Source organism: Hylobates moloch, unplaced genomic scaffold, assembly GCF_009828535.3.
Source record: "Hylobates moloch isolate HMO894 unplaced genomic scaffold, HMol_V3 SCAFFOLD_8, whole genome shotgun sequence".
NCBI classification, from domain to species: domain Eukaryota; kingdom Metazoa; phylum Chordata; class Mammalia; order Primates; family Hylobatidae; genus Hylobates; species Hylobates moloch.
The window spans coordinates 28184349-28208109 of NW_026652283.1; the positions used below are offsets into that span (position 1 = coordinate 28184349).

Below are 23761 nucleotides of genomic sequence, written 5' to 3' on the forward strand. Positions count from 1 at the left end.
TTATCTGAGTGCCGTATATGGCATTTCATTGTTCAAATAATATTGAATGATGTCCTCTAGTTTGCAATTTCCTTTCAGAGAATACACACCCTGATTTATTTTCAGGGTGTGTATATTTGTCCGATTTTCATACCACACATTAATTTATTTGAGGTTAACCATGCTAAGGTCAGATGTTTATTTTCTATTTCCTGTTGAGAAAATAAGAATCCAAAAGAAAAACATGACTGAGAAAAACATTCCACCACAAAACCAGAATTCCACTGGACTGAAAAATATACAAAATAAACTTCATTTCAAGAGTTGACAGCATTATTTCCAACCATATTAGTCTGTGGCATATTTTAAGTGCATGGTTCCTTCATGTTATGAAATTTAAGCATCATGTTACTAAATTGTACTTGAGTAAAACTGATCATTTTATTAGTCTGCTTGTTTAATTGTTTGAAATTGCCATTAACACCCAGCATATAAGTTTTACCACTTTTGTCTTGCACTGTACTCCTTCCCATCCATTACAGATAGCCTTGGGAAAAAGCCTCAACTGCAATTCAGGGAAATGTGACGCACTCTTCAAGAGGGGCCAGCTAAATTATCTGACCTTGCACAATGGATGACCTCCAGTAGTGATGTGGAAGGGCTCCTCCCAGTCAATTTTCCAAGACTATGCAGAGCAAAGCCATGGCTCTCGAGTGCCCTTAGGAAATGAATCATTTTAAATGGCTGAACCTGATTCCTGAGAATTTACTGCTAGGGGTTGGGAAGTTTACTGAATTAAGTATTTCTCTATTCCTTTAAATAGAAATTGTGAACATAATTAACCTTTCTCAGAGGCTTGGGGTGAACTTTGGTTTTTGTGGCAGAATAGATAGGAAACTGCTTTGGTGGAGTGGAAAAATAACTGGATTTGGAGTCAGAAGCCATGAGAGGCATTCCAGCTATGTGAGTTTGAATTTATGTCTGTGCTTTAGTTGCTTTCTTTAAAAAAGTAAGCTTAATAACATATTGACCTTCTCTGTGAATAAGTGGGCTTCTACATGAACAAATGAGATGGTGGGTATAAAAATATCCATCACCACACCTGTTACACTACATACATTTAATATTTTCGGGTCAGCTACAGGACCTCTGGGTGGTTTGACTGGCTCCCTCTGTAGCCCTAATGAACCCATGCCAGGCTGAAGCAGCCAGTTCTCCTTCTTCACATGGATTTTTCATCCTCTGAAAAATCACACTCTTTACTGTTGCTGATAGCTTTCAACTTGCTCCCATCAGTCAAATTTACATCCATTATTTCTTCATCACTAACCTAGTGAACACTCAAGTCATTCTGTGTCCATCTGTTTCTCCTATACTGAGAGTTCTCAGATGTGAAGGGCAAGTAACCTTCTCTCCATTTTAAGAATGTAGGAATGTTCTTTGTCCAGCACTCCCTCCAAAGCCTGTCAATCCTTCATCATCTGAAGCAAATGATCTCCATAGGCACCAGAGCAATTTTCTCCAAGTTTCTCCAATATGCTCAAGACCAAATGGAATTCCAGACACGTGTAATTGAAAAAGCTATATCCAAGGTTATAAGGACATTCAAAATGCTGTGTGGTTCCTGTGTGACAGATCAATGTGCACCTGGGATCCTCATTGCACTAACACTTCCTAGCATGACTGCACTCTGGTTGATGTATTATCTCAGAGAAGAGAAAATGGTGGGCAGGAAAAGGATGTTCGTATTCCTAATTAATAACTGCCAAGTAAGGAGATCATGAGGAGTGGGGAGGAGAGTGGGTACATTTTGAATATCCACCACAGGAACTGGGTATTACTCCTCATATATCATGGGTAGGAGCTAGGGGTGTGAAACATCTTGCAATGCATAGGACAGTTCTGCACAAAGAAAAGTTGTTCTGCAAAATATCAAGAACTCTGCCATTGAGAAACACTGTTTGTCCTTATGGAGTTGTCCTCTGACTCTAAGAGCCCTGTGATCGAGATTTTATGCATTATGTTCGTCCAGACTTTCTTTTCACAAACACGTATTAAGCACGTACAATATGCCAGGCTGTTTGCTAAGGGCACACAGCAGTAAAGAGAAAGCTGTCCTTGCCCTCAAGAGCACCCTGTGGTAGAAGAGAAACAGGAAAACCAACGGACTCTAATGCACTGTAAGGAGAGCAGACAGAGCAGTAAAGCTGAGCCGGAGCTGACAGGAGCATACAGGAGGAGGGCAAATGAGAGGCGCCTGAGACATTCACCAAGGTTTTTCCAGGAGAGATGATGCTTTACTGGGAGGGGCAGCAATAAAGGGACTGGGAGTGCGAGGGAGGGGTAAGAGCAGGGAGAGGAAGGAAAGGGTTCCAAGGAGACAAAGCAAAACCAAACAGAACTTGAGAAACTGAAAGGAATTTATTCTGGCTGAAGCAGAGAATGGAAAGGAGGAAAATAAAGGACAAGCAGCAGGTTTTGGGGAGAAGATGACCAGTCGAGTTTGAGGTGCAGAGGGCAATTCGTGAAAATGTCCAGCTGGGTGGATGGCTCTGATCATCAGGGGAAAGATAATGGTAGAGTCATAGATTTGAGGGTCAACCAGCATATACACAGATGCTAACAAGCCTTTGGGACTGAAGAAACCCCTTAAAAAGCAAAGATTGAGAAGAGAACAAGGTGTAGGCAAGGAGGAGAGGGTCCTGAGAACTCTTCCATTAAGAGTTGGTGGAGGCAGGACAATCTAAAGAAAGAGCAGAAAAAGCAAGAGAGCATGGGGTCACAGATGCTAAAAAAGAATTACTTTGAGGAGGAGGGAGTGGTCAACAAAGTCCAATGCTGCTGAGAGTTAGGTAATTTGATGCCCAAGCATGGTCCTTTGGCTTTATCTGCATGGAGGTAGCTGGTGACCTTGGGGAGAGCAGTTTCACAGGTGGGGAGGGAGCTGATGCCAGAATGCAGTTGAGTAATGAGAGAAAATAAGGAAGACATTGCAACTTTCTGGGAAATTTTGACACTTGAAAGGTAGGAAGGAGATAAGGAAGCACACAGATGAATGGCAGGAGGAGGAAAACAAGAGATACAGACAGGCTCCGTTCGTTTGTTTGTTTGTTTGATGGTAGGAGCAACTAGAGAATATTTAAATATGAATGGGAAAGTGCCAGGTGAAGGGGAGGAAGCAAAGGATTTAAACAGAGGATTATAAATAAGCTCTGAGAAATTGGAAATTATGGAACCTTGAGCAGAAAAGAAGAGATCAGCCTTAGGTGTGAAAGATGAGCAGGGTAGTAAAAGAGGAAAATCTGAATTAATCAGGGTTCTCCAGAGAAACAGAAGCAACAGGATGTGTATATTTACATTTAGGGAGACACTTATCCTAAGGAACTGGCTCTCATGATTGTGGGGGCTGGCAAGTCCAAAATCTGCAGGGTAGGCGGCAGGCTGGGGACCCAGGGAAGAGCTGCAGTTAGAATCCAGAAGGCAGTCTGTGGGCAGGGTTTCCTCTCCTTCCAGGAAGTCTGTCTTTTTCTGTTAAGTCCTTCAACGGGATGGATGAGGCCCACCCACATTCTGGAGGATAATCTGCTTTACTCAAAGTCTACTGATTTAAATGTTAATCTCATCCAAGAAGTACCTTTGTAGGAACATCTAGAATAATGTTTTACCAAATATCTGGGTATCATTGCCCATCCAAGCTGACATGAAATTATCCATCACAAGTCTACCCCTTGCCAATCTAGCACCCAGGAAGAGGAAAAAGATAGAAGTAATTTAGGATCTTCTGCTATTGATGGCGTTTAGGTTTTACATTATACCTCAGTTACCTTTTAAAACATTCTAGGTAATTCACATACTTTAAAAACACAGTATAAGGCCGGGTGGAGTGGCTCACGCCTGTAACCCCGGCACTTTGGGAGGTCGAGATGGGTGGATCACATGAGGTCAGGAGTTCAAGACCAGCCTGACAACATGGTGAAACCCCGCTTCTACTAAAAATTCAAAAATTAGCCAGGCATGGTGGCAGGTGCCGGTAATCCCAGTTACTTGGGAGGCTGAGGCAGGAGAATTGCTTGTACCCAGGAGGCAGAGGCTGCAGTGAGCCGAGATCGCACCACTGCACTCCAGCCTGGGCAACAGGAGTGAGACTCCGTCTCAAAAAGCAAACACAAAAAACCACAGTATAAAGAAGTTTATATGTAGCATTGTTCCATTCAACAAATATTTACTCAGTGCCATGTTCCTGGCACTCTTCTTCATGCTGGGGATAAGGACAAAGATTTCTGCTTTCGTGCAGTTTACTAGGTAGAGGAGAGACACAGACAATTAACAAAATGATAGGTGAGTAGAGCGGGGGGTGATAAATGGAGAAAAATGAAGCAAAGACGGGGAATAGGGGATGCTGGTGGTGCTTGTGGTCTTCAGTGGGGTGGCCCAGGGAGGCCTCATGGAGAAGCCGATGACACATATGAGGAGTGCTGAAGGGTGTGAGGGAGGCAGCCATTGAGGTAAGGGGGAAAGGGTTCTAGGAGGAGAGAACAGAACACAGAACCCCTGAAACAGGAAGGTGATGTGGCTGGCATACATGTGCCTGCAGCCCAGTGTGTCTGGAGCCAAGTAAGCAAGAAGAGTAGCAGGAGGTGGGTCAGGGGAAGTAAGGGGGCAGGCGGTGCAGGGCGAGCATGGAGGCTGCTGCAGGGCCTCCCACTTTCCCTGTGAGTGAGGTGGGGTGGCTGGAGCCTTCGGAGCTCCAGATTGCTGTGAGTGGGGCTCCAGCGGGGATGGTCTTGAACTCCTGACCTCATGTAATCCACCCATCTTGACCTCTCAAAGTGCTAGGCCACCCCACTGAAGATCCCTGGGGCTGCTATATTGAGAACAGACTGAAGGGAAGCAGGGCAAAGGTGAAAACCACAACACCAGTTAGGAGCATATTGCTGCAGTCTAGGTGAGCGGTGGAGGGGACAGTGGAGGTGGAAGGAGGTGGTCAGATTCTGTGTGTGTTAGTCACATTTACTGAGGGTGTCATTTCCCTCATTGATTAAGGATATTGCTTTAAGTCTTTTATATGAATTATCTTGTAATCCTCCAACCCTATGCGGTAGGCAGCATCCCTATTCTCATTTTTAGCAGAAAATCTCACCCTATTTTGCTAAACCTGCCATATTTACTTATACAAGAAATCACAGCTGGTGTAAAGTTCCCCTTCAAGGCTGAAGTGCATATTCTCCCGGCTGCTAGGAGTGTTGGCTGCTGGCAGCTCAGAGTCCAGCTCCTCTCTGGACATTGCTCTCAGCCTCAGGGAGTTGCCTCCCCAAGGCCAGACTCCCGTCCCGGATGCAGCGATTGGTTCAAAGGGGGCTTTAAAGGTAAATCTCTTGCCTCCATTCATGACAGCTCTAAGGGGACATCCCAGTTCCAGAGCTCCCCATGGGATCAGCTGAGGCCTCTGTTGGAACTGCGTTCTACTCAACATCTCCTCTCTTCTGCTGCCCTGGTGTTCCTGAGGGTGTTCCTTAATAAACTTCCTACTTGCAAATCTTTGCCTTGGATTCTGTTTTCTGGGGAACCATACATAAGAGAGTTTTTAAAATGAAAAAGTGGTCTTAGCCAGAGAAAGTGAAACTTTTCTAACAATAAATTATGGAGATTTCATTTTGAAATTCAGTTCATAAGTATGCCCACAATGTGACTTAAATTCAGTTTTTTTTTCTAAATGAAATAATGTTTAATTTCCTGAGCTTATGAATAAAACTGCCAGATTTAATTAACATAGCATATATATAGTGAGAATGTAATTTCATCAACAAGAAGCAACAAAAAATAATTTCGTGTCTACTTGTGATATTAGAAAGCATATTTGAGCTTTTATACATGAAAATACCATATCAGCTGAAGAACACATCTCCACTTGTTAAACCTGGCTAACAAATGGTATTGAAATTTTAATTCCTCCCAGAAATACATGGCAGCTGGTATCCAAGTCCACCTGTAGTCATAAGAGAGTTATCTTAAATGTTCACTTAAAATAGGCTGTGTGAAGGACTTTTAAAAATACTCATTGACTCCTGATTTTTAAAACATGTTCAAACTTCACCCCAAGCTGTGCCTTAGGGTCTGCCTTATTTTTTCTGTTTGAACGTGACAGAAAATAGTTTTACAAACAGCATTATTAAAAGGAATTATAATAAAGTAGTCTTACTGATACACTCAAGACATCAGCAAACATTGGTTAATTAGACATGGTTAGATTTCTTTAGATTCTAATGATATGGTGTCTCTTCAGTACTCAATCCTTTATTACTTTCTTTTTCCACATACATGTATTGCAGTCTAATGCAATGTCCTTATGAAGTTCCTGTGATCCATACGGGAGGGAATACAAAGAATTATATCAATAGGCACTATTATCATAACAAGTCTCTATGTTATGCATTAAGCATTCTAATCAGAAAGATTTTAGTTCTACCCCTTCCCATGTGTTAGGCAATTAAATAGTGAGTGGAGATTTCTTTTGTATAGGAGCATTAAAAGCACAATACAAAATTTAGTTACACCAGGAGAAAACAGCCTGGTCTTGCAAAGTGATAAAATTTAAGTGTGAAAAGGAATTATTTCTATGGAAAATAAGTAAATGCTCTGAAAATGCTCAAAAAGGAAAGAAGTTCAAAAAATCACCGTTGAATTAGATGTGAATGAAATAATTGTAAAAGACTGGAGGAGAAAAATCAGAAAAATCTCAGTCTACTCAAATTACATTGCAAATCTCTTTAAATTTTTATTCCAGTTTTAAATATCAAAACTGAGACTCATAGCAATGAATTATGGAGGTGGCTTTTGCAGATTCTAATCAGAAGATTCTTACTCAAAGAGAAGGATTTGATTTGACATCAGAAGATTGGTGAATGGATGTACATTTGAAATTTCAGGGTAAAATAAAATACTCAAGAGTTTGCTTGTTTTATGATTCTCCATTTTTAACCGACTTTTTAAGTTATTTGACAAAGTACACACATGGCCAAGTGCACATCAATATCTTGACTTTATTCAGGGAGAATCACTATTTCTCTTTCGGGGCTTATTAGCTGAGGCATTTCTTGGGAGTTTTTGTGTAGGAAGGGCTGACTTGTTGGGTGGTCTCTGGACTTTCTACTCCCATCACACAAGGTAGAATGTTAGAAACCTTCTCCAGGGTAACTGAACGGTCAGAGAGCTCTGGAGGCCTATGGTAGATCTGCCAGTGGTTTTCTGAATCTCCAACATAGATAATCCCAAGCTTTATATTACTGCAGGAGTTATAAATGTGAGAGCTTCCCCTCACAGCAAAGCAAAGCTAACACTTGATGTTTGTTGAGGATTTAAGAAAAGGGTTTTGACATTTTTCTTTGATGATTTGAATCTTAAACTGAATACGCGACCTTAGATGCAATATTTTCCAGGGGAGATTTCCTTTATACTACAGAAATATTATAAATGAGGTAAAGAGGAAGGAGAAGTCAGTGACTTCTGCATTATTCAAAAAATAAAAAAATTTAAAAGAAGCAGAATATTCATGTCATACATAATTACTAACTTATTATAGTGCTATTTTTAGCATTGTAAGCCAGCCAAAAAGAGACTGGTATAGGTACAGCCCTTATGATTAATTTCACCATTGCCTTTGAGATCTATTCAGTCATTATAACCGTAATGGATAATTGCTGGAATTGATTTCAGATAATAGCGCCTTTAACCTTGCATTTCCCTAATCACTCTCTTTCTTGCTGTGTGCAAATATGAAAAACATCAGATACTCTAAAGTTGAAGCAGAGGTGGAGCAGCTGGGAGGGAGAGGAATCCCTGTCTCAGCAACTTCCACAAAGAAATAGCAAGATCAAAATAAAGGCAATCTTCCAGTCACCAAGGATAAATAATCATCAAAATGATGAATAGCTCTGGTATTTTCCTTTTCCCTCTAACACAGAGTGACAATCTATTTCTTAAAAAACAACAACAACAACAACAAAAACACCCACATCCGTTGAAAATTCACCACAGAGGTATCCACACAAAAATGATACTTTTAACCAGAAGTATTTTGAATCGAGTCTGAAAGCATAAACTGTTTCACTAATTACTATATGTAATATATTTATAGCTTTAATTGTTTTTCCCCAGGTCTCAAGGGACGTATTTCTTCCAGAAGCACAGTTGCTGAAGCAAACATTTATTTGTATTGTTTCACAGCAAAGAAACGGAAGTACCCAACCAGCTACTATAATTCTGTAAAATCAACTGCCAGAGAATTTTGTTTAATTTATACCTTTGCTCTAAGTTATGCCTGAGGGTCTGCCTTACTTTTCTTTTTGAACTTGACAGAAAATAGTCTGTTATAATAAAACCAATTAAAAAGATACTGATACATTTCCTACCAGCCACGTAAGTTTCAGGCAAACTTACTGCCCTTTTCCTCCTTTCAAGAATGCCATCTAAAATTGATAAATATTAATTAATTATTAAAGCCAAAATATACTTTATTTGTACCCTTGAAGGAATATGCTTTTTTAAAAATGACATTTCCTCATTGCAAAAGGAACAGATGTTCATTGTGGAACACCTGGAACACACAAAAAATTATAAAGTAAAAAATCAATCTATAATCTCACCCACCAGAGATAAGCATTGTGAACATTTTGGAAGCTGTCTTCCAATGAAAGAATAGAATTCTTGATTAAATCTTAAAAATGATCTTCTATTCGGTAATATAAAACTTCTTCAACAAAAAGCTTTGATACAATTACTCCGCTGGAACTTATATTTCTTGTAATATTTGGGAAAATATTTGATAGCAAACTTGATATCTATGGTTTAAAACTTCTGCCATATTAGGCCGGGTGTGGTGGCTCACGCCTGTAATCTCAGCACTTTGGGAGGCTGAGGTGGGTGGATCACTTAAGGTCAGGAGTTCAAGGCCAGCCTGGTCAACATGGTGAAACCTGGTCTGTACTAAAAATACAAAAATTAACCGACCATGATGGTGCATGCCTGTAATGCCAGCTACTTGGGAGGCTGAGGCAGGAGAATCACTTGAACCTTAGAGGTGGAGGTTTCAGTGAGCCAAGATCATGCCACTGCACTCCAGCCTGGGTGACAGAGCGAGACTCTGTCTCAAAAAAAACAAAACAAAACAAAAAAAAACCACCACCAACAACAAAAAAACCCACACACAAAAACAAAACCAACTTCTGCCATATTTGCCGTATTAAATATTAAGTAACAGGTCCTAAAGTCTAAAAGATTTTGATTGATAAGCAATATGCTTGTGTAAATGTAACAATGACACTGTCAAAATAAGCCTTGAGACAATCCTAGTAGACACTTTAGTGAAATGCATGATTTGGTTGGTAGACGTACTTTAAGCATATCCTAAAGTGAAACTGTTTCAGAAAATTCAACCAAATGTAGGTAGCCAATCTGTGGAGGCATGAAAACATCTTCAAAGGCTTCTGTGAGCATCATAGTATTTAATAAAAGAGAGGATCAACCTTGCTTTATTTTGCCTATAATTGGAGATCGCCAGGCTATATTTAGTTATTATGTCTCCATGTGTTGAAGGTTAAGTACATGTATTATCTGGGATGTTTCACAGAAAACCATCTTGAAAGTCAGAGCTGCAATTCAAAAGAGTACCTGAAGTGGAAGTACCCAACCAGCTACTATAACTGGCTGGTTGGGTACTTCCGACTGGCTAGTTGGGTACTTACGCTTCTGATACTAGCAGATTGCTGCTAGTAAGGCAGAACTTAAATTTTTAGTTTCTCTTGAAGCCATATCTAAGGATATGTATAGTATTCTCTCTTCCATTGGAAGACTAGAAGGAGAATGTTAATACACACACACACACACACACACACACACACACAAAATTAATGTATCCCCAACATGGTAATCAATTGTCTTATCACTTTTTTCTATTTAATACAACTTTCAGGACATTTAATTTCCATACTCAAAAGTCTTCATGGAAATACTTTCAGGCATGGGATGTCTAGGGCTTTCTATATGCATACCATTAAAATTCATTGCAAAAAATATCATGAGAACTTACCAGTATGTTTTTGACAACCAACTCTTGTTTGCACGTATATATTCAACTGTGAGTTCATTGTTGAATGCAATGAAAAGTTTTACAAGAAAACACCAAGACTTACATGCAAGGTAGAGTTATTGCATTAATAGCAGACTTGAACACTGAGCCAAAAGACTTAGAGTCCAAAAGCTACCCCACCTCCAAGGATCAGTTACTGTCAAGAGAAACAAACAAACTCCCCCTCCATATACTGAGAGGGCCAAGTGAAATAAACAACAGTCTTTAAAGCATCAAGGCCAACACCCTCCCTGCGTGGCGCTTACTTGAGAGCTGTTCTGTAATGGTAGATCGCTTCCTTGTTCCGACCTTGGTCCTTCAGGAAATTGGCATAGTTGTAGTGAACCTTGGCATTGTGGGGCAGGGTTTGAACTCCAGACCTAAAATGAATAAATTTTTAAAAAGAATTATTTAACAAAGAATATTATTGTCAGATTCCTTTATGTTATACTCAGTTTCATGAACCCGTATTTGAAATGTCCGTTGTATTCTAAAACAAGGCATTGTAGCCTACAAGAAGGCTTCCAAAATTTATAAATTATATAATTTGCTAAACATTGCTTTCTATAGAAAACAATGGAGGCAGTAGAGTGTTATGCGTAGCTGAACAAGCATGCTAACTGTGTATGAACAAAATGCCCTTAGCATATAAACATAGGACCTTTGTTGTGCCAGAGACACAGCTGGAGTCTGGGTAAGGCTCTGTCGCAATTCCTGAGGCTTTTTTTTGGGAGCATAGGAGGGTCCAATGGTATACCTGAGAGCACATTGTACAACATGAGACACACACAACCTTGCAATTAACAAGCCAATCTGACTTTCCTAATTTATGGTGCAGGGGGCAGATGCACCCACACTGGGGCTGCTGCAGAGATAGGCCCTGCCGAGGCTGATTACAAACGGTTTTCCTTCTAGGGAGAATTGCAGCATTGGGCCAGCCGTTCCTTCCTTTTGCATCTGTCTCTGGAGCAAGCTTCTTTTTCATGGAGACTTGATGAAATACCCTAAGTGATCTCTGAGTGCACAATAAAGAACCAGAGGAAAAAAACAGATTTAATGGTTTTCATAAAATGGGAATAGCTCATAACCACAACCTGCTCTAGAAAACATGAGATGTAACACGCAGTGTCTTCTATTCTCTGTCATCTTTCTCTATATTCTTTCTCGCCATTCTTGTTTCCTTCAATGTGGAAACCCATGCAACTGGTTAGTGTGAAAGACTCTCTCTCACTCCCCTCCCATCTACAAGGTCATCGCTTCCTCCTTGGTATTGCACAGTTCTCAGGGGTGCTGTGTTGAAAGGAAAACACAGCATACTTCCAGATCTAGGAGTATACATGGGGACTCAGAAAGGTCCTTAGTTACTCAACAATGGAGGGTGATAAAGTCAGGCTTATTTGAGATAATTATGACATGCCAGGCCCTCATATAATCTGCATGAACGAAAGTGGTGGAAAAAAGGCAAAAGTTAATGTAGGCCCAAGCAGAATCATTAAAAAGGATCAATTCCAGAAGTGAGATCATTTGATGAAATCAGTTTGCAAGCATTTCTCTAAGCTGAAGTAAATGGTACAGTTGTTTATCATCTACATAGAGTCTCTTCAGTACCACACACTGTGCCAGGCGCTGGGGATACAATATGGTTAGAGTCCCAGCCCTCAGGGAGTTTATGAGGGTGAAGAAGTAGGAGGAGGGGATTATAAAGTGACATGTAACAATAGGTGAGCAGGGTATCAAGGAAGCACAGCATGCTTATCCCAGAATGGGATCAGAGGAGGCTTCCAGAAGGCAGTGAAGGTGAAGCTGAGACTTTAAGGATAAGAAGAAATGAAATTAGCCTCTGGAGGAAGAGGCAGCAGGATGTCCTATGCAGAGGCCCCCAAGAAAACAGAGCATGGGGCTTTTGAGGGACTGGAAGAAATTCAGAGTGGCTGGATCATGCTAAGTCTTAGAGTGGAGAGAGTCTAATGGGCCCTGTGAGTCACAGTGGAGACTTCTCGGGGGGTTATCTGAAGAGCAGCAGAGAATCAGCGCAAAGTCTCCAACAGAGAAGTGAGGGACAGGGTAGCAAAAGAGAAGGACTGAGCAGTCTTCTAGCTGCAGTGCATGGAGACCTCCTGGGGGACTGCTGAGGAACCTCAGAGAGGAGAGGAGAGGAGAGGGAAAGGGAGGAAGGGGAAAGGGAGGGGATGGGAGTGGAGCAGAGAGAAGATGAGAGAAACAGAATAGTCAGAATTTCAGCAGGGGCCATAGGGAGGAACGGAAGGATTCAGGAGACATCCAGGAAGCAGAGGTGGCAGGTGGCAGGATAAGGTGATCGTTGATTCTTTGGAGAATAGCCCTGCATGTTCATGTCGATTCAGTTTTTTCCTTCCTCCATTCATTCATTCGCTTATAGATTTCCTTCTTTTTTTTTTTTAATTGAGATTGTCTACCAAAATAAATCATTACAAAAAGGATCATTATAGACTGGCCTCCCTACCAATAAGTTTTGTTGGAAATTAACCTTTCCCTATACTAAGCCTGGGCCAGTTTTTTTTTTTTTTTCAAATGCAGATATAATTATTCTACAGATAAGAAAATGAGGCTTTTCTGAGAGACATTAAAAACCTAGTTTAAATGGTCACTGCACTGGTCTGCTCAGGATGCCATAACAAAACACAAAACCCATAGACTGGGTGGGTGGATTAAACAAGAGATATTTATTTCTCACAATTCTGGAGGCTAGAAGTTCAAGATCAAAGTTATGGCTGATTCGGTTTCTGATGAGGGTTCTCTTCCTGCCTCGCAGATGGTCACATTCTAGCTATGACCCATACGGCATTCCTTGGTGTGTGCACACAGACAGAGAAAGCTCTGGTGCCTCTTCCTTGTTTTATATGGGCACCACCCGTACTGGATTAGGGCCTCACCCTTGTGACCACATTTAACCCTCATCACTTCCTCACAGGCCCTATACCCAGATACAGTGAAACTGGAGGTTACAGCTTCAATACACAAATTTGAAGGGATGCAAACATTCAGTCCATATCAATCACCAAAGCCCAAGCTCTTAATCATGAGGGAGGGCCAGCAGCAAGAGTAAGGCTGTCCAAATGCCACTGAGTGGCTGCGCCTACAGGGTTTACTTTCTGACTGATGCTTGTCTACCCTGGGGCCCATCTGCCTGGGGTGATACCAACAATTTGAAGATGATACGAGGAGGGGTGGGAGCAGGAAGGGATTGTTTTATCCTTTGTAGCTGCTTCAGAAACAACGTCCACAAGATCACACAGCTAGCAAGTGGTAGGGATGGGACTTGGACCCGAGGAGTTTGGTTCTAGAGTTTCTGTTCCCTCACCTGAAGGAAGGTGGCAGGGGGAATGATAAAACATAGATGGATTTGAAGGCTATTTGGAAAAAAATTCCTGCAACTTATTTGGATTAAATGAGACAGGCAGACAACTGATGAGAGAGAGGAAGGACTTCAGGATGAGAACCTAGTTTCTGGGCAGTTGTACTTTAATGCACTACCTGTCTCAGACTACATATTTACATTTAATTTTTAATTTAAAGGTCAGATTAAGAGAAGAATTCCATACAATGTGTTAAAGCCGCTAGGGAAGTATGTTAGGGCATACTTCCTCGTTTTAGATGGGCGCCACCCCTACCTCAACTTTTGTTGAGCTTTTATTGAAATAACAGCCCCTGAGGACTGAACAAAGACTACCCCACTAAAATCCACTGGCCGGGAGCTTGAGGACCTCTCCAGAGGAGGGATCTGATGGGCATCTGTGAAGCCATAGAACAGCCAAAAGAAACAGACCATCTGAAAGCAGCAGACCCCACACTTACAGCTGCTTCAGAGATTTAAAACGCACCACAGTGAACGTGGGAGTACAGATATCTCTCTGAGATACTGATTTCATTTCCTTTGGGTAAATACCCGAGGAAGGATTGCTGGATCACATGGGAATTCTATTTTTAATTTCTGGAGGACCCTCCACATTGTTTTGCATAATGGGTGGACCAATTTACATTCCCATCAACAATGTACAAAGGTTCCCTTTTCTCCACATCCACCCCAACACTTGCTATCTCTTGTGTTTATGATAATAGCCGTCGTAACAGTTCTGGGGTAATATGTCATCGTGGTTTTGATCTACATTTCCCTGACGATTAGTGATGCTGAGCGCCTTTTCATACACCTGTTGACCGTTTGCTTATCTTCTTTTCAAAGACGTCATTCAGGTCCTTTGCTCATTTTTAATCAGATTAGTTGTGGGGTTTGTTTTGCAATTTAGTTGTATGGGTTGCTTACATATTTTGGAAATTAACCCCTTATTGGATATACAGTTTGCAAATATTTCATCCCAATCCACAGGCTGTCTTTTCACTTTTTTGCTTGTTTCCTTTGCTGTGTGGAAGTTTTTTAGTTTGATGCAGTCCCATTTGTGTATTTGTGATGCTGCTCCCTGCGCTCTTGGTGCTGTATCAAAAAAATCATAGCCAAGGCCAATGTCGAGGAGCTTTCCCCTTATTCACAATAGCCAAGATATGGAAACAACCTGAGTGTCTATGGACAGATGAATGGATAAATACTTTGTGGTATATACATACAATGAAATATTATTCAGCCTTAAAAAAGAGATGCTGCCATTTGCAACGATATGAGTGAAGCTGAGGGACACTATGCTAAGTAAAGCCAGATGCAGAAAGAAAAATACTGCATGATCTTACTTATATGTGAAATCTTAATAAATGAAATTGAACACAGAGAAAACGAGAATAGAATAATGGTTAGTGGGTGTGGCGAGGAGAGGAAATGAAGAGATATAGGTCCAAGGGTACAAATTTTCAATTATGCAGATGACTAAGTCTAGAGATCTCATGTACAGAAAGAGGGCTATAGCTAAGAATATGGTATTGTATATTTTAAATCTGCAAAAGGAGTAGATTTTAGGTGCCCTTACTATTAATACAAAAAAGAAAAAACAGGTAACTATGGAAGATAATGGAGATGTTAAATTGCTTACCTGCAGTAATCATTTCACTGTGGATATGCATATCGAAACATGTTGTACACCTTAATTTTATATAATTAAAAAAAGGAAAAAGAAAGAACATGGAATAAAGACGGTTGCTTCCTTTTTCTTTTTCTCTATTTTATTTTCTGTCTGAAAGAAGGATAAATAATATCATAAATGGTGTTGATGAAATTCTGGCTGCATGGAGAATACCTAAGGAGAACCAGCAATGCCCAATGTTGGCAGCAGCTGAGGTTGATAAGATAGCCTGAAGGTTGTATATTTTTAAATGTACAGATGCTAAATTTTTTTCTTTTTTACCATATCTAGTGAAGGGCAATGTATTAACCTGTCAGGGGAGCCAACTCCAGGTTTTGCTAAAAACAGAGATCGGCATCTATCTTGTGCTTTACCATTTACAAAGAGCTCTTCTGTGTTCACTCACTTAAACTTTGATGACGGGGTTCCACATCTCTGAACCGGCTTCCTTTGGGGCTGAGATGAGACGAGATCTCTACATTTGCCCTGTTCTCTGAACAAAACTTGCTGCAGACAAAGGAAAATACTCATGCTTCTCATGTACTAGAATGGGGTCCCTTCCTCTGCTTTTAAGAGGCATCCAGTAGCCAAGAAGGAAACATCCTCCTTATGGCCTAATGAGAACTTCTCACTCCTATGGTACACGGAATCAGAATCCTTGCACCACACAGAATAGGAGGACCCAAAGGATCCCTGGTGACCATTTCATTCCCTTTGTCTTCCTCTCATTTTACACAAGAGAGAGCCAAGCCTTAAACAGGATCAGTGGTCCAGTCATAAGTGACAGTATTGCATTTCTACGACAGCCAAAGGCATTTCCTATATAGATTATGGATAGTTCTTTTTGGGGGTGGGTGCTAAAACCCTATCTTTCATTTATGATACCTTTACGGTTTATAAAATCTCCTTATTTGAATGTTAAAAAGCAACTAAACTGTATGACAGGTTGCTAGAATTTTAATATAATTTTTCAAATGACAGTATCCAACATAAATTTAGTCATATTGGCAAGATCCAGGTAAGCGTATTAGTAATGGCTTTAATAATCAAATTTCTATTAAGGAAAATTTGACTTTTTCTATCTAGAACTAAATAGTGCATGGTAGCAGTAAGTTTTGAAGGCAGCTGTGATTATAGAAATGAATACAACTGGCATATTTATTGAAATTGATCCTTTTCTCTGTGTGATTAGCACAGTAATTCTAATTTATGTCCCACCCAAGGAATAGACAATTGGGTCTGTGGAAACATGGTCTCTGCCGAGATCAGGGCATTGTTTCATAATGGCAAGAGGAAGCAATAAGGTTCCTAACAGGCAAGCAGAAGTGGGTGGAGTCACTGAAATCCTAAGAACACACTGCTTTTTCCCATCGTTGGTTTTGACCTTTATGTTCTCTCCGTGATATTTTTCTGCTATGTTTTTCTAGGCTCTCATTTCACAATGAACAGTTTGTGAAAAAAAGGAAAATAACAAGCCAAAGGCAACACTTTCCCCGGAACTTAACTGGCCAGGTCACTCTTCCCTCCAGGAATAGTCTCCCTGTTTGCTTTTTTGATGCTCCAATTTCATACTTCCAGTTATTATCATGGAAACATCCAGCTTTACCCATATTTATTCCACAGAGAAATATAATATTCATAAATTATGTGGCTGAAGGCAAACCCTGTTAATAATTGCAACAGTGATTACAAATAAACATCTCCCTTTCAACTCAGGATTTTAAATCCATGCATTTCACATATCTCCCTCACACCTTTTATTGTGGAAGACTTGATAAATAACAAAAAAGCTGCTTTAATCAGGTGCATCTCCAAGGTTTTAGAACATCAATTTGTTTTGTTGGCATCATTGGACAATAGGTCAGGAGGACTATCCCCAAATTCCTAATTGCAAAACAAACATGAAAAAAATATTCGTAGTGTTCAGTCAGAGGTTAGCAAAAAGGAAAGGAAGAAGAATTTGTGATTCTCCTCAGTTTTGACCCCTGCCTTGACCTGAGATTTTATAATACCACACACAGGAGGGACAGTACTTATGGAATGCTTACTTTAAATCAAGTGCTGGGCTAAGCAGCAGTTTCCATGGATCATTTCCTTTAGTCCTTGCTGTAACTTATCAAAAAGGTAGTATTACTCTGCCTCCCATATTACAGATGAGGAAATTGAAGCTCAGAGAGAGTAAGACCTTTTTGTAAGGTTACAGACCCAATAAATCGTTGAGCAGATATTTCAGCCACGGCCAGTAAATGGTCAGAATCAATCCTGAAGTTGATCAACAGTTGATGCTTAACCAAATCAGTACCATAAGACCAAAATAACATTAGAATTTCACTATCACAATGTTTATATGATTGGCAAGCAAAACTACAGCCTGTGGGCCACGAATGTGTCCATGTGTTTACATTTTGTCTTTAGTCTTTTCCCCAAGACAACATCAGAGTTAAATAGTTGCAAAAGAGACTGTATGACCCACAGAGCTTAAAATATTTTCTATCTGACCTTTACAAAAGAATATTTCAGTACCTGGTTTATATTCTTTTCCCTGGGAGGTATTCTAAATTCTCTGCCTCAGCAATTCAGAGAAGGGGAAAGAGAACTACTGTTTTTTCTACAGAGTAGGAAGATGATCTAGGCCATAAATGTTAATTGCTGGTCCGTGGATCACTTCAACAGTTCAGGAATGGGATTTAGAGAGATCCCGAGCTGGATGCAAAAGGAAATATGTTTGTCCCTTTCTAGGTATTTTGAAGATTAGGAGAGGGAAGAGGATTTAATCTAATCAAATTATGTTATTATGGTATTTATTTACTCCAAACAAACGTAGGGTTCTGGACTGTCACTAGGCCCAACCAGAGCTATGCGGTGATCCACCTACCAGTTCAGCACATAAAACAGCTTCTGACTGTAAGAATTAAAGAAAATATGCCTTGCAGCTATGATCATAAATCTCTGTCTCTCTCTCTCTGCTTATACTTGAGCTAGCTTAGGTTAAAACACAATGTAAAATATAGGCATGGCAAAGTTTATGCACCTTTTGATTTTTATACCAGATTTGGGTTCAAATCTTGGCTTCTGTAAAGGCTATTTCAGCTTAGACAATTTACCCTGTCCACACCTCTGATGATATACAAGTGCTGGGTTCTTGTGATTTTTGTGTGTAAGGTTCTTGCTGATAGAAAAAGTTTTGGCCAGGCACATTGGCCCATGTCTGTAATCCCAGCACTTTGGGAGGCCAAGGAGTGGAGACCAGCCTGGGCAACACAGTAATAACTGTTCTCTACAAAACATAAAAAAATATTAACCGGGTGTGGTGGCACACACCTACAGTCCCATCTCCTCGGTAGGCTGAGGTGAGAAGATCACTTGAGTCTGGGAGGTCAAGGCTGCAGTGAGCCATGATCACGCCACTACACTCCAGCCTGGGTGACAGCGTGAGACTTTGTCTCAAAAATAAATAAATGAATAAATAAAATAAGATAAAATTGTGCAGGAACCCTGCATCTGTATCTCCTAAAAACACATCACGCAGTGGGATCTTTTGTGTAAAAGGAGGCCTTAGGTGGAAAGCCTGGAGCTTGACCAAAATTTGTATTTTCTCCAACACAAAGTTCTATCTTAAGATACTCTGTAAGATTGCTCATAGCATGGCCAGGCAAAACCATCCCACATAATTAGAGAGGCCTCAGTGAGGCCATATGTTTTAGGAATGGTCTATGGTTTATCGTTTGGAACAGAGGGGAAGATGGAGTCTCTGCCAAGGGCATCGGCATCTCTAGAATTATTGTAAATTTTTCTTACTCAACTCAGCTGGCTCCTGTTTGGGGCCATTATGGCTAATTTAGGTTTCTCTCCTCTTTTAATACTCAGCTCAGACCCACAAGAGCATGATCCTTGACGGCCTGAGTTGGTCTTAGTCACCTACTCACCTACCTGTACTTATATAGTGTTCTGGGTTTAACACTACATTATAATGAAATATGTTCATGTGTCTGCCTCCCATGCAGATTCCCAGCTCCTCTATGCACATTCTCTCTCTCTGTCTCATCCTAGAACACACTGCACAGTAATAGTCTGAAAACCTTACACAGCGTTTCCCACATGCCAGAAACTGTCCTGTGCATCTTTCACATACTATTTTATTCTTACACTACACTCAGGAGATAAACACTAGTATTTTACATTGTAAAATGAAGAAATTAAAGCACACAGTGGTTAAGTAACTTGCCTAAGATCACACAGCTATTCAATGGCAGAACTTGGAGTAGAGCCAGAAAGTCTAACTCCATACCCTGCGCCCAACCACTAACCTTAACGTGCCTCAGAGATTCTCAGTAAATGTTTGACTGACCTAAACATTACTCAGCACAAATGAATTCATAAAAACATCTGTTCTGGCCTTGAAGGAAAAAGAACAGTCTTAATAGTCTTTTAAAGTCTCAGATTCTTAAAAGTTTTCTCAGGACATAGATAAATGATAATAGGCAAAGATTTCTAGAAAATCTCAATAGCTTTGATTTGCACATTACACAAAATTTGATTTGACCACCAAAGGCCTCTTTAGTTGCAATATCTCTTTCAGCACAAATGTGGAATGGTTGTGTTTTAGAAATCAATTGATGTGAAGATACTACATACTTCCATCTAAAACAATAGAAGCTTCTGGATGCAAGGTCAATCAGTTTTTTCTTTTTTTTTACATCTTTGGCATCAGCTGTAAAGGGTTTGAGTAAAGCTGTAAAGTCTGCCAAAATCCATTCCCAAAGGTGCTCTGATTAAGCAGTCAACATCATTAGAAAATACAACCACTGTTAGTACCTTTATTCAGGCAAAAGGTTTAACACAGGGCAGAATTGTTTTTAAAGATTCTCATAAAAGCTCTGACTATTGAAAGAGAAAGGAAGAAAAAACTATGCCAACAGAGACTCGGAGGAAGTTATATTACTGAACTTAAATACTCCTGTGTTTACAGAATGACCTTAGTTAGCATGAGGCAGAAGGAAGGAATGAGTCTGTTGTGGGCTGTGAGAATCGTGTTTAATAGAAAGGGGTATGACAGGGACTTAATAGAATCTGATACCTAAGAGTGATTTTGCAGATCTGTGTGGAAAAAAAAAAAAAAGATGCATTAAAAAAAATCCACACAAAAAACTCTACATCGAGCTCCCTATAGTACCCACTGACATGATCATAACAATGATATGTAATAATACATAAATAAAATAATCGGACATGCATGCCAGACTTTTTGTTTTATATTTTAAAAAATGTCAAATTGCCAAGTAAAATCAAATACATTATTTTAAAATAGTAGAAGAGTGCAGTGAACCTTTGTCTTATTTGTTCATTCATTCATTCATATTTGGCAGCCCAGAGATTATTCCCCCTTCTTTTTTTTTTTGAGACGGAGTCTCGCTCTGTCACCCAGGCTGGAGTGCAGTGGCGCAATCTCGGCTCACTGCAAGCTCCGCCTCCCGGGTTCACGCCATTCTCCTGCCTCAGCCTCTCTGAGTAGCTGGGACTACAGGCGCCCGCCACCACGCCCGGCTAATTTTTTGTATTTTTAGTAGAGACGGGGTTTCACCATGGTCTCGATCTCCTGACGTCGTGATCCGCCCGCCTCGGCCTCCCAAAGTGCTGGGATTACAAGCGTGAGCCACCGCGCCCAGCCGATTATTCCCCCTTCTTACAGTGCTTGGATTTCCTGCTGGGAACTTCCCTCTTGCCTCACTTTGAGAAGTCTGGGTGGAACCCCAAGGGGCTCTGCCTGCCCGTAGCTCCCTCCATGGAACTCAGAGGAGTCTTCTTGGTCAGATCAGTCATCTCGGTGCCTTGCTAGGGACAAGGGGCAGGCATGTGACTAATCTTAAGTTCAGCCAAAAAGCTTTCTTTTCCTAGGACTTTGATGTGTAGATCCGACAAACTGGTGTTAAGTTTACCTGTTTGTTTCTGAGAGGGTGCTCAAGACGGATCTTCCACAAGCCTGTTTCCTGTCTTGGGTGTGCCGGGTTCTTCCCTTCCCTTCAATTCTGTATGCTTTCCTAGCCTCTTCCAACACTTTCCCCTTTTCTTAAGTGATATTAGCTCTGCTTCAATTGTTTGCCCCCAAAGAATAAGTGTTGGGTACCAGCTCATCAGGAAACCAAGAAAAAATCATGCTGACTAAATGGACCAATCAGGTCATAAGTGAGGACAGAAGCTTGGAAGAGGCCCAGACTGGGGATTCCTGGAAGACTGGGCAAATATTGTTTGGGTGTCAGGTGTGGCAGTGCCAAGAGAGCCAGGCGAAGGTCGCCAGGGCTGCGGCATTTAGTGAGGCTAAGCCCCAGAAACGCAGCATCATGAGTGGCAGTCTCAAAGAATGTTCAAAATAAAGCAACTAGGTCACAGATCACGACGTACCATGCTGGAATATTCTAAAGAAGGATACTGCATTTCTCTTCCCTCTGGCTGTGTGCTCACTTTTCACATGCACTTGACTGAACAATGAAATTAGGCTTCTCGGTTTCATTTTGTTTATAGCTGATTTTACAGCCCCGCTCTTCATTAAAACTGTTTCCATCTGAATTCACAGACTCAAAAACCTTCCCGGAGCCTTATTTTCATAAATTCACTTAGAATGAGCTCATGTTAAGTTTTATATATCATTTAAAAAATCTAAAGTTAAAATCCCACATAAAATTACATCTTCCATTTAAAACTTTATTAAAGATAATTTTCCTTAGTAAATACTGCCAGGCCCATGTTACCTCATTTGTTTGGAAACAATTTGTAAGCAAAGAAATAAACAGGAAGATATTTACTTTTATCTGTCTAGTCATACCTGAATAGGGACTCTCTTGACAGCCAAATTTCATTCTGTTTCACAGTTTTCCAAGAGAAAAGCAACAGCAGCAACACAGTGGACACAATCAGGGTGGTGGCCCCACATCGATTCAGCCAAGTGCAGAGCTTGCTCAGTCCATGCACAAAAAGGATGCAGTAGCCCATGCTGGAAAACAGGGTGGAAGGAACGGGATTACTTTGGGGGTGCAATGGCTTCCCCCCAGAATTATCTCCTACAAAACTAACTTTCAAATGAAGCTTCTCCTGTTCTAGAGAAACAAATAGAAACTCCCCTGCCTTGGACAACGTTAACATGTTAGTTCTCTAAAGCGCTGTATTAGCATGTTTGCTATTTCTTGTAGAAATATTTCTTGCTATTTCTTCAGTGTAGGGAATGATAGAGTCATCTTGTAGGCATCATGAGAAGTCCCACATATAAGCTCTTAGGTCCTGAATGGATCCTCTGACCCAAGCTCCCTCATGTCACTGTCATTGTATGACCCTATTGGCATCATGTGCCTAAATTTGGAGTTTATGCTGCAGCAGGTCACATCACAGCTTTGTAGGGAAAGTGTCTGAAAGCTCTGTGACAGGTCCTGGAAGGGACGCTGGTCACCAAGGAGGACTGTTGTCTGTTTCCAGGGCCAGCTGAAGCCCTTACACTTTGGAAAATCTACCACAGGCCGACTCCTGAGCCTCACAACTTGGAGCTCATCACAGACAAGCTGTATTGATATGCCTAGCTTTACCGGTAGGTACAGGGTTCACATGTTATCTGAGTAGCACTTTGTATATCAGCATTACGTCTCTAAAAGCCTTTGGGTTGGTGCTACATGGTCCCTCACATCATCTATGCGCCAACAGAGAAACTTCCTGCCTGCCACTTGGACACAGAAGAATATAAACTCGTAGTTTGTACCCATTAATGCTGTGTGTATTTTAGTTGAAATCTAATTTTTTAATTCATTTTCTTTTTTTTTTTAAATTTTATTATTATTATACTTTAAGTTTTAGGGTACATGTGCACAACGTGCAGGTTTGTTACATATCTATACATGTGCCATGTTGGTGTGCTGCACCCATTAACTCCTCATTTAGCATTAGGTACATCACCTAATGCTAACCCTCTCCCCTCCCCCCACCCCACAACAGTCCCCAGTGTGTGATGTTCCCCTTCCTGTGTCCATGTGTTCTCATTGTTCAATTCCCACCTATGAGTGAGAACATGCGGTGTTTGGTTTTTGTCCTTGTGATAGTTTGCTGAGAATGATGGTTTCCAGTTTCACCCATGTCCCTACAAAGGACATGAATTCATCCTTTCCTATGGCTGCATAGTATTCCATGGTGTATATGTGCCACATTTTCTTAATCTAGTCTATCATTGTTGGACATTTGGGTTGGTTCCAAGTCTTTGCTATTGTGAATAGTGCTGCAATAAACATATGTGTGCATGTGTCTTTATAGCAGCATGATTTATAATCCTTTGGGTATATACCCAGTAATGGGATGGCTGGGTCAAATGGTATTTCTAGTTCTAGATCCCTGAGGAATCGCCACACTGACTTCCACAATGGTTGAACTGGTTTACAGTCCCACCAACAGTGTAAAAGTGTTCCTATTTCTCCACATCCTCTCCAGCACCTGTTGTTTCCTGGCTTTTTAATGATGGCCATTCTAACTGGTGTGAGATGGTATCTCACTGTGGTTTTGATTTGCATTTCTCTGATGGCCAGTGATGATGAGCATTTCTTCATGTGTTTTTTGGCTGCATAAATGTCTTCTTTTGAGAAGT

General features: G+C 40.7%; 1 protein-coding gene across 8 annotated transcripts in view; it reads right to left on the reverse strand.

Annotated features, from left to right (window-relative positions):
• TMTC1 (transmembrane O-mannosyltransferase targeting cadherins 1) overlaps positions 1-23761 on the reverse strand; it is a 282068-nt gene that overhangs the window by 62966 nt on the left and 195341 nt on the right. For all 8 annotated transcript variants that reach the window (XM_032159935.2, XM_032159934.2, XM_058442439.1 and 5 more), the window contains 2 exons: positions 21968-22135; positions 10369-10482 (listed from right to left, as the gene is read on the reverse strand). In XM_032159935.2, coding sequence (XP_032015826.1) covers positions 10369-10482; positions 21968-22135 — 282 coding nt within the window. The remainder of the gene's footprint in view (positions 1-10368; positions 10483-21967; positions 22136-23761) is intronic.